The 12,096-nt window shown below is 36.0% G+C and overlaps 1 protein-coding gene across 5 annotated transcripts in view; it reads left to right on the forward strand.

The window, feature by feature from the left end:
• MBOAT2 (membrane bound O-acyltransferase domain containing 2) overlaps window positions 1-12,096 on the forward strand; it is a 98,377-nt gene that overhangs the window by 56,429 nt on the left and 29,852 nt on the right. For all 5 annotated transcript variants that reach the window (XM_068937222.1, XM_068937224.1, XM_068937223.1 and 2 more), the window contains 2 exons: window positions 5,518-5,613; window positions 8,881-8,936. In XM_068937222.1, the coding sequence (XP_068793323.1) occupies window positions 5,518-5,613; window positions 8,881-8,936 (152 nt within the window). The remainder of the gene's footprint in view (window positions 1-5,517; window positions 5,614-8,880; window positions 8,937-12,096) is intronic.

Consider the following 12,096-nt stretch of genomic DNA (forward strand, 5'->3'; position numbering starts at 1 on the left):
TGTAGCAGAGCTGGGATCCTGCTGTTAAACCGCAGGCTATAAAGCTATCAGAAAGCAGCCTCGGTCAGTTCTGCTGTTGGCTTGTCCTGGGTGAGCAAATTTGTGCATAGTTACACTGAAAGCTTAGAAATGATGAACAGATATTTCTGACCAGTATTTGTGCAAAAGAGGACAGTAAAGATTGAGCTGTGCCTTGGGACAAAAAGCTGATAGAGGAATAACGTGCTGGGAGTTATTAAATGCATGGATGCCCTGTTTGGCTCAAGGTCCTTAAGGTGACGATGACTGGGGGCTTGGAGAGCGCTGGGAGGTAGCTTCTGTGCTTGTTTAGTCTCCACTGCATCTACATTTAGCCACTCCTTTGGGAAAGGATGTGGTCCTGGATACTGGGCTAGATAAAGGCTTAGCTCATGCGTTAGCCTTAATGTTCTCCTTTGTTATAGATGATGTGGTGGGCAGAAGAGTCCCCCCCCTCCCCCCTCCCCCCTCTCCCCCCCCCCCCCGAATGAGATTATAAGACAATGTTGGTTAGAAAGGCTTTATCTGTAGAAACAATTGCTGCAGTTTTAGATATTACTGAGCCTCAAATATTTGTTATCCTTCTCCGCTGTTTGAAGAGGGACCCCTTTACACAGAAGTAGATGAGCAATGCTGGTGATCTGTTCTGTTGGCTGTGCTGTGGTAGTGTCGGCATTCAAAAGAGGGATATTGCAAGGATGAGATTTACAAGGCCTTCTGCAATGGCAGCAATGATGCTTTAGAAGTCAATTTAATGTAATTACTCCAGTTTAGTAATACAAAGGAAAGTGAAATAGAAAGTATGTATCAAATTCTGTTATGTTTGGAAGCTAAAAGAAAATTCATGCAATTTGAATGGGTTGGAGCCTTTTTGGTAGAGAATATATAGAGATTTGAAAGAAAAATTCAAAGTACATGTTTGATTAATCTTACTCAACAAACAATGATTAGATGAGAAATAATGCTATAGGGCAATGTATCTTTTTGCTAAAGAGAGACTATTTTGCATTTCTGTTTTTTTTATAGAATTAAACAGTTCTCTTGATTAGCACCTTTGTGAAGTACTACTTGGAGAGGTGACTAATTGTTATGTGTATTGTATAATGTAGCTACAATACACATATATGATAACTTTTTAAAAAAATATTTAGTTTATTTGATTTTTTTTGGTTAAAAGAATGATATGATTTTATCAGAAGAACCTATTAAATGTCATTACATTTGCTGCTCTGAGAAGTTCAAAATAATAATGAATTAAAATATAATATGGCAGACTTGTACAAGAAAAGACCTCCTGTCTAATGAGATATTCTGTCTTGTTTGCTTATAACCAATTTTATGTTGTTTTTTTGCAACTTTTTATTTAAAGCATAATTTAGATATATCTATTGGACAGTCTGTTTTGCTTCCTGGTACTTTATTATTGCAATGCCACCCAGACATGACTGACGCTATTTTAGTTGCCTCTTTTGACAGATAAACCTAAGCTCATTTTTTGACCACAGTCTTACAAATTAGTCCCAGATATATTCTAAATGAATGTTGTCTGTTATGTGCCGGTTTGTCTTAAAGTTATTTGTAATAATAACAGTATTGTGACTTGCTTCTGGTAGTTCGTGTCTAATCTGAATTAATTCTGTGGTTCTGGTGATAAATCACTTAGTAGCAGGTATTGGTGGAAGGATAACACTGACTTTTAAAACTAACTGCTTTTGTACTTGGGGAGAAAACTTAGCCTTGGGTAAAAACGTTGCAGTTGTTTACAGCATATAATTTTTTTTTTGTCGTAGTTGGGTAAAACTTAATGTAGTTTAGCTCTGAAGAACTTTGCTCATTTTCTTGATCTCAGGGGTATTTTTGATGAATGACTCTTTGAAAGGGGTGGGTAAATGTGTATTCGGATCTCTTAACATCAGAGAAAAACACTGAGAAGTGACTTAGTTTAGTAAGTCTGCAAAGGATTTTCAGATTTGTTTTTATTTTAAAGTAAAGTTGGACTTGCACAAGATTTAAAATGATCAGCAAGTTGCACCCTGAACCTGCAGTGGGGGGGAGGAACATCAGGAATGACACAAGCTGTTCTAAACCTTTTATATCCCCTTCAGAGGGGGAAAAAATGTTGCTGTACTTTCTCTGGTTAAAGGAAAATTCTCATTAACGAGGGATATGATGTTGCATGGTTAATGTGCATAGATGCACTTGGAAGATTAAAAGAAGGATTGCATGGGTTTGGTGTTGCTGCGTTCTCCTCATGAGTTAAAATGTCTGAAGCTTTTTCCAAATTGTGTGCAAGTTGGAATTGGTGATTGACATAGCAGGCAGATGGTTGCATTCACCATTTACAACTATCAAATATAACATTGCAGTAAGTTTGTGCTCTTTGATCTTCAGGACTTACTTTGTTAAAGCGGTTTGTCAAACTTAACAATAAGCATAAACCTGTAAGACTTTATAAAAACAGAGTAGTAATTGGAACTATTTATATAGTAGAGTTTTATTTTCTCCAATTCAGTCTTAAGAATTTCCATTTTTAAAGAACTGTTAAGGTATGAAGACAGGAGAGTCCTCCCAAAGTCAGGAAACGTAATTTGGGCTGCCTGTAAAGCCTTGGTGCCGAGTCTAATCTGTATCTATTGATGCAAAGTGCAAAGTTATAATTGGATTATATCGTAATTGGAAGGAATAGCAATCTGAAAGTTGGCCAAGGTTTGAGAACGAGGAGTGCTGCTGGCATTGGGCTCGCCTAATTTGCTAGTGAACTTGCAATTTTTTTAAGAAAAACTACGGGAACCTGCAAGTGAAGAAATAGCCTTAATCTATCCTATGCGTTTTTAGACTTTAATGTAATCACGTAGCATCTTTGCCTCATTCTGTGCTCTGAAGGGGAAAACGTACAGTACAGTTTCATTTCTAAACTATTTGCATTAGCTACAAACATGGTCTGTGCATTTGTGGGCATCCTTCCTGAAACAGGTGGGGGTGGATTTGCAGAAGCGCAGGGCATTTGTGTGTGTGCCTGAAACGTACTGGTGACCTTCTTTGTATCAACTTTATAAAAAGCTAGGTTTCCCCAAGAATTGACCTTGCACGTGCCAAGATCAGTTTTCAGAGCTGCATAATTTTAATCTCATTGTATCTTAATTTCCGATCTGTAGAACTGGGGTAGCACTGACCATCACTAAAATTCATCTTAAAGAGGAAAGGTGACTTCTGAAGCACTTAAATACTTTTAAGTATAATTGCAGGAGTGCTCATGAGGAAATCGCATGCCATTTGACCGGTGTGCAGTAAGGAGATGCGCTGCAAGTGCTTGAAGCTGAACATGAACTTCACGGCCTTAAAAGAAATCAAGAGCAATGACCTGTTTTTCAGTTAGACACGAGTTTTCAGTTGCGTGTTCACATAATATCATGGGAATGTATCATAATAAATACGTAGAAAGAGACCAGAAACTTCCTTACTTGTCAATGCTTTATTTCTCTTAGGTGTGGTTTTTTTGTTTTGTTTTGTTTTTTTAAGATGTGGATAACTTCCTCCTTCTGCTTGCAGAAGGAAGTCTTCATAAAATGTTGTTAAAAAAATTTAGCATAACTATATTATAATTTGAACTGCATAAGGTAGAAACTAGTGTCCATTTTCTTTTATCTGATGGTATATGCCTAATATGCTAATGTATAAAGTATGTGTTCCTGCTGTGGATAGTATTTTTAGTTATGAAAGCTGCTGTAGTATTAGATATATTTCCTCTTTATTTTAAGCCTATTGCAATGTACTGTGAATAGACTGTCTGCTAATATATAAGTTTTTTTTGTCAGTGGCGGGGAGAGACCCTCTTAGAGCAAAATACAGTATTTTAATTGTTCTTGGCATTTTTTTAATGTAGGGGCATGTAGGTATTTTTACATGTAACAAGTTATTTTTAATCTGGAGTTACTGTAGAAAATCAAGAGGCCAGTAAAGCTGAAAATCATCTCAGAATTTTAATGAATGAAAGAATGGGACTTTTTTCAGAACTGGCAAATTCATGTAAAACCTGTGAAGAGGGTGTATGTGTGTGTGGTTTTTTTTTTTTTTTTGAGCTTTTCTTATAAGTCAGAAAAGATATAATTTCAAACTTTCTTAACATGGTTCTATGGTGTTTCACACTCCTGATAGCTGCAGCCTGCTACATACTGCTTATTTGTCTTAAAATATTTGTTTTTCTTGCTGAAATAATTCAGTAATGACTCAGTTATTTTGTAATTTTGTTGGACTCTTACAAACATTTTTCTACTAAGTAGCCATCCAATGTAGTGTTGCTTCTGGATTATTTGTGTTTATGAAAACAGAAAATAAGTAATTTATTGCTAAATCAGGTGCCTTAACGCATTCAGTTTTTAAATAGCAAGTGGTTTATTGTAGCTACCAATACATAAGATGAAAAGCAATTCTGTAATTTGAAGGTGGAATGTTTTGAAATATTGAGTAGCTTGTCTCTAGCGCTGTTCTCAATTATTTAAGGTTAAACTGCGAGTATTCTATGTAACAAAAATAATTACAGATTGGAGAATAGCTTCTAAAATTTTAGAATTCGTTATGTAAATTTTCTTTAAAAGAATATTTAGTTGGAAAACAAAGGAAAAAGATGTTCTAAGCTCTTCCTATAGTGTTGCTCAATATTTCAACTAAGTACAATCCTAATTCTGATTTTTTAAAATATATATTTAATGTAGATTCTGAATGTTTTAAAGGCTTAGTTATAAATATAAGTTCCTTCTGGCATTTACCATCCTTCTTGATGGCAAATGTTCTAGTAGATTTTGCGGTTTATTGACACATTCATTATCATTGGTATTTTATTGTACTTAATAAGAGGGAAAAAATGAACTGGAAAAAGATATGTGAAATGAGATTTATAATAGTCCTATAAGGTTATTTTTATCTGTACTTTTGGTATTTTTTCTGAGGCTCAGCTTTAATAAGAAGCATAAAGGCAGGCTGTTAATTTTTATTCAGGAATGTTCTAATGTGTGTATTTGAAAATAAATTGCCTTTTCCAATCCCCTTGCAAACAGCTGCAGTGAGATTTGCAGTGCTGAATTTGGAATGTATGGAATCTGTACACTCAGTGGAGAAGACGTTCAATATATAAGTGCCCTAATTTGTGCACTCCTAGACAAAAATTAACTTTGAACTAAAAAAACGCAACAGATTCGTTTTCTTTTTGTAGGATTTCTGTTGGGCTTTTTTTTTGCAGTAGCACCTGAAGTGATAAATTGTATCTTTATCTATATGAATATATATTATGAATAATGTCAGTAGAATTTTTAAGTGAGTTCTGCACACTAAGAAAAATGCAAAATGTTCAGGGTCAAGGCATATTTACAAACTCAAATTATAAAAGAGTTGCTGGAAATAAATGGAAACTAAAATTTTCTTAAAACAGTAGTTTACTCAGTGGAGAAAATGTTAATGGTTTTTAATTGAAAAGCAATTTTTTTTCCTCCCTTTTTCTTTCAGGTATTGCTTTGTTTTTGCTTTGGGATACCTCACTGTGTGCCAAATTACTAGAGTCTATATCTTTGATTATGGACAGTATTCTGCTGACTTTTCTGGGTAAGAATAAAAAATAATCTTATGCTGTTCGCCTTGTTCTCCTAAGTGATCCTGTACCTCTTATTGCTTTTCTCAATTAATACGTCAACTTTTTGATAAACTCCAAAAGAAAGTTAGACTTTGTGTATTGGTATAGGTTCAAGTATAGATGTACACCTACTTTAAGTGCAAACAGAGAATTTTATAAACAGTTGTATCTATCATAAAGCACAACTGTATTATCTGCTTCCTTGCATTCCTGTCTGAAGAATGTGAAGGATTCGGTGGCTGTGGGGATTTTTGGCTTTGGTGTTTTCCCCTAAAAATCCAGTTACCGCCCACAACAACATGATGGAACTTGAACTGCATCTAATGTACTTGTATGTCTACCACAGTCTTATTTTTTTTATTGTGAGGAAAATCTGAATGTTTTATAGAATTTTAGCTTTTAGCATTTTCTTTTTTGTCTTATATGAGATCTTTCAGAAGGGGAAAGCTAAGGTGATAGCCACCTGTATAGTGGAGTAATAACACAGTCCTTGGAAAGGCAAAGTTATGTCCACGTGTTGTCACTACACATGATTAACTTAACCTAATACTAGGCCAGAGCTATATACCAAAAAATTATCAGAAAATAGGTAAAGTAAAAATCATACTGGTGATGCTTCCCTGTGCTGCAGACGGAGAGAAGCAAAGCACAACATTTTCTATAAATGAGTTTCCTGTTGATGGTGGGTTTGTTGATTTAAAAGAAAATTCTGCCTTTGGGAAAAAGGGGGATGAGGGGTATTTCCAAGTCTGTTTAACAATACATTAAATATTTTTCAAGAACACTACGAATGGCATTGGTCTCTGTAATGTAATGCTACCTGTATTGTGCAGTAGTGCGTTTTTGGTAACGGACATCTGACGTAACTAACTTAGAAGCTGAAACCTAGTGGTTAAGTACTTTTCTGTCATTATTAGAAAGATATCTTCAAAGGTGACACTCAACTGAATTTGCATGTGCACCTAGGTGTCTGTGTTAAAGCCAGATGGCAAGTTCCAGTTATAATCACTGGAGGCCACATCAATGTAGACAGTAGAGCCTGGAGGGCGTTTTGACTGGGCGACCACTAAGTATCTACCTTAGCGTGAGCTAGATCACTTACCAGATGCTGTACGGACTAGATCTCTACTGACTATGGGAGCTCATACCTCACTACAACATAGACATGTGCATAAAGACACTTAAAGCTGGGTGTGGTCATGATGACTGGAATTGAAGTGAATCTCAGCATTATGAGTAGAACTGTAATCTGAGCTTGTTTGGGAGCTTGACGTTATGCATTGGGAAAGGATAAATCTCTGGTGTACGCTGCATCCGCTACCTTGAGGCATGAAACAGTGGTTACTTCTGCAGCATGTCTTTTCTCTTCCTGTGCTGATCAAACCCAAGAAGGCTGTTTTCTATCACTCGGCTTTGTTCCTAGCTAGAGGGGAGAAAGTAAGCCCAACCAGCTGTTGAAACCCAAGCATCAAAAAATTCTTCCTCGGTAGTCAAGCTATTGGCTCATATCATCTAGATAGTGCTTAGCCTGGAAAGAGCTTAGAGTGTCTCTGTTTACCCAGATGTTTCTTTTACACACATCATGCCCATGCAAACGCAGAGACTCTCCTTAGGAAGTCTAAAGTATGGTAGCAATGCACTGACAGCAGAGAAAACTGAGGAGACCATGCTGGAGGTGCCACTGCTTATGCAGAGCTATGTGGTCCTGGCTTCAGGGCTGCTTGCTATCCATGAGCCTTCCAGCCCTTACATGCTGGCAGCAAGCCAAAGGTTTTAAAAGGCATCATTAAAATCCAGCCACATAGCCCTTTATTCCAGGAAGGACCCTCCCTCTTCTGCTCTTGAGACTTGTGCCTCAGCCAAGTCTCTTAAGATACTGGAATAGCTACTTCAGGAGGAGGGAAAAAAAAATCGGGGCTTTTCTATAAGAACAATGATGGATGTGTCAGCTAGAGTTAGCGTAAAGTATGATTGAGCCCCTTCTCCATCTTTCCACCAACCGGGATTCATGCCGCCACGCGTCCACTTGCAGAGGAAAACTCATTATGTTTAGAACCAATTAGGGATCTTCAGCAAGCACCAGGCGGGTCTTCAGCTTAAATGCTGGAAAGAGATATGAGGGATTTTCCAGGCTATCCATTCTCCTTTAGCTTTATTCCCTACCTTTGTCACTTTAGGTTTATACCAGGATTTTGAGGTATTTTCAGAACTCCTGTTGAGGACTGTCAATATATTGGGCTTTGAAATTACCATAGCCTAAAAAATATAAGTTGACAGTCTGAACGTTCTCTGGCAAAATACTGGCATAGCCCTGTTGGTAAAGGAGTGCTTGATGGCTCTTGGATTTGCTTTTCTTTGCCAATTTAAATCAACTTGAATATGTGATTAAAAATAGCAAGTGCTGTCAAAAGACTTAATCATATTGTGGGATGGACACAATTTTGTTTGGGTTTTTTTATCCCTAGCTCAGATACTACTAGAGAAATATAAGCTCCCCAATATACTTTTAAAAATCTGATTTCAAAGTTAAGTTTCTAAATTCTTGTAGCCTGCTTAAGCATTTTTCCCTCCCCCTCTGTTAGCTGTGAGATTTACTTCAGTTGAAAACTCTTAGATACCGTAAAGATGGTACTAGGTTTTGACCTCCACAGCAGTTGAAGCCAGCTCTCAGCCAGTGAAGAATATTTCTTTGAGAGTTCAAGATCTGATTAAGTGGATAGAGTTCACTACAAACTGAACTCCAAATAATAATTCTAGGTGAAAAATTAAATAGAGACCAAGTGGTAGTTTAAAAAAAAAAAAAAAAAAAAGTGGAACTGGTCTGCTTATTTAGTTAAATTATGTCACTGTTTAACTTTGTATTTATTAATCGTTGCTTATTGCTGCTGTTGATGATTTATAATGCATATAATTGCTCTTTACTTTGCTGCCTTTTGTTCTTTACTCTTCCCACTGTGAAAAGAAATAAACTATGCTAACAGACAATAAATGTGAAACACTTTGGCCATGTTTGTGGGCACAATGAAGCAATAAAAGGCATAGTTTATCAAATACTATATCTAAGGAGTAAATTATTTTCACTCTATCAAAATTTATGATTTGAGCTCCAAAAACAGATCACATTGATCTTTGAGCTGACTACTATTAACTTGAACTACTAGTATAAACTTTTCTCCAATATTTGCATATGAAAGAAAATCCTGGACTTTTTTCTAAACTATTTTTTTTTCTTGTAACAGTCCAATGATGATAATTACACAGAAGATCACTAGTTTGGCATTTGAGATTCATGATGGTAAGACTTCTTTAAACTGTCTTTAATTTTCAATTTAATTTTCTAAACAAAATAAGTTTAAACAAAATTAGCCATGAATCAATACACCGAGGTACTTTAGTTCAATCTTTTTTTGGGGAGAGAATATATTTTTGCACCTCAGTTGTTGATTCTTTTGATGTTTGCTAATGGATAGTCACCAAGAAAGGTAGTTTGGTTGCTATATAAGCTCTGAAAGCGATGAAGGACTAGTGTCCTTCACTGACGTTTTTTGGGCTGGGGAATTGATCCTGAATTAGCCAAAAAACTTCCATATTTAGAGATCACTGTTGCTGGCAGATTGGTAGAACAAGTAGACGTGACTGTAGTTGTTAGTTTTTTAAAAATTCGAGGTGTCTGTTTTTTAGTGTCCTCCTTCCTATATATACTGTTTTTGTAAAAGCTTTGTATACGTTTTACTTAGTTTGTCATACTTGTGCATAATGCCAACGTGCCTAAGTATAAAGAGAGAGAATGCATAATTGTCTTTGTCTTTTCTCCTACCAATTTATTCAATAATTAAATGGGCAGCTGTTGTGACAAAAGTGAGTTCTAATGTTGGGTTTCAGAAGCAGGATGTCTAGCTTTTTAGTAACTTTGAAGAGTAATGGTCTTTATCTTAAAGTTTGAAAGCGTGATCTGATAAACCTGTCCAAGCAACGTGAATTACTCAGAGCTAAAACTGTTTAAAGATTTGGGGTATTGCCTCAAATACCAGGATGACACTACCTCTTTTTCTCAAATGTCTTTAGTAGCATTATATATGGAGTTCAATATGTCTTTGTCTTATGTGTACCAGCTTTTTTCCATTTTTGTAAGACACACTGTCTAGAGAAGCCAATAGGCAACAATACTCATAAATATGAAAAGCCTGGAAAACCTCTTTGTATAAAAATGTTACTGACCATCTATGAATTAAAATGAATAAATAATGCTAGGTATATCTAGTTGATCAAATATGTTGATACTCAGAAGTACTCAGAAGTACTAGTTTTGCAAACTCAAATCGAAGTATACAGATTAGAGGAAACAGTGTATTCTAAGGAAGTAATGATTCTAGTATCAAAGATAAATGTTTCCTCCTACCAACTTTTATTTTGCTAAGGGAAAGAGCTATTCTCAATTCACTGACATTATTATGCACAAAGTGGAGTATGTTATGAGACAGGCAGGTGAGTGTTTCCAGTAGTCTTGAACAAATGTTTAAAATTGTATCTGCATGAAAAGGTTAAAAACATTGTACATTGCTTTTAGTCTTAACTTTCATTACAAGCTAAACTAGATAGATGTTTTTTTTCCCCCTACTTAAATCAATATAACCGATTTGTACTTTCCTAGTAAGCCCAGATTATTTTCTGTCTGAATTTCTCAAAGATGTCATTTTTGAATTCTTGATATTTTGTTCCTGGCTGAGCATGCATCAGAGGCCATGTAGAATCTTTGTGAACATCCAGGAGCAGCTGGTAATTCAATGGAGATTAAAAAAAAAAAAAAAAATCTCTGGTTGCACTTGCAGCTTTGTAGAGCTCTTGACTAGAGTTGGATAATCACACCAATTCATGAGCCGTTTCCATTCTGAAATCAGCAGAGGCTGAGAAAAGGTATCCATAGGGAGACTGAGATTTTATTAAAGCAAAGGTTTTTTGCCATAGACAATTAATAAAGGGTCCATCCAGAGTAATTCACAAAATCAAACCTGCTGTCAGTGGGCTTTTGTTCACTGCACAAGAGTCCATGCTTCCATTGGAAAGTACTTTAAAAGATCATCTGACAGGGAAGGAAAGAATAATGAAAATCCCTGCATTAAGGGATTAATGGCATTCAAGAGCCTAGAGTCACATTAGCTTGGCTATATTAGTCACTACCTACTTCCTGTTTATTTTTTTCCGTACTCAATTTTTGCCATTATCTCCAAGGACAGGTAACGAAAAGCTCAAAGCAAGGTGTTGGTGTGCTGGCAAATCCTAGTGAGGGACAAGACTAGCTGTTAATTAGGTTAATCAGTGGTTAAAGGCAAATCCTCTGTACCTTTCTCTGGCAGCTCACTCATTGTGTTCAGTCTGGTTTCAGTATCAAATCTGTAAGTCTAGGGGGAGAACTGGATATAACCCAGAAGGCAACTCATGTCACATACTAAAAAGTCTATCCATTCTTAGGGGATGTGCTTGATTTCCAGCTGAACACTAGTACAGAATTCCATAAATAAGCAATGAGCATCCCTATAATTGTTATAACCTGCACTTACTGTGTGTTTTTTCTTTACAACTGTTGTATGCAAGTTGTATAGAAATAACTTAAACCTGGTATATAATACTAACCTTTCTTTAAAATGTTACATGGATCACAAGTTTAACCATGACTTAGGTGGATTGTGATTTATTTTTGAACTTATCCTTCTTTGGCCCTTGATAGTTCTTGCTTTTTTTTTTTTTTTTATTACTTACATGAGCATTGCCAAAAACAAATAGTCGCTGTGTTAAGACTTGCTTTGTAATTCTTGTGGATTATCTTTGGCATCACACATGTGTGTTTTAAAGGTAGAAATGTTTTTACATGGTTTGGAGGCTGCTTGTGTCCATATTCATTCTTTATGGCAATATTTAGACTTATTTACATAACAGACTAGCCTAATGACAGACTCGCGTAAGAAAATAAATTTTCTGGATCCTGTGTTCTCCCTTCTGAAGTGGCTTTTCCCCAAAACTTACAGCTAGCGTTTCTTTTGAGAAGAAAAGATCTGTTGCAGGTATTCTAGAAGCAGGGCAAACGTCTATGGTTGTAGTTTAGAAAGGCTAAAAATGGAGGACTTGTGAAGAAAATGTGGTTCTAGCTGGAGGATGGGGGCAATTATAAAAGTTTTTTTGCAATTATAGTTGTAAGGTACTAAACTTAAGCAGGGGAGAGGAAGAGGTGTGTTGTCATTGCTTAACTCCTGTGTCTCGCAGTGAGTTTTGTGTATTGCAATTCTGCATGAGCTCAGTGATCTTTTCAGGCAAGACCCATATCAAAATCTGATTTTACTAATCTGTATGCTCTTTGGCAACTTTTTTTAAATTCTAATGCTTAGTGGATCTTAAACATAGACTCTCTTCAAATTTTTATATTCCTACCCCATGAAAATTCTGGAGCTCACAACATATCT

This window comes from Struthio camelus, chromosome 3, assembly GCF_040807025.1.
Source record: "Struthio camelus isolate bStrCam1 chromosome 3, bStrCam1.hap1, whole genome shotgun sequence".
Taxonomy (NCBI): domain Eukaryota; kingdom Metazoa; phylum Chordata; class Aves; order Struthioniformes; family Struthionidae; genus Struthio; species Struthio camelus.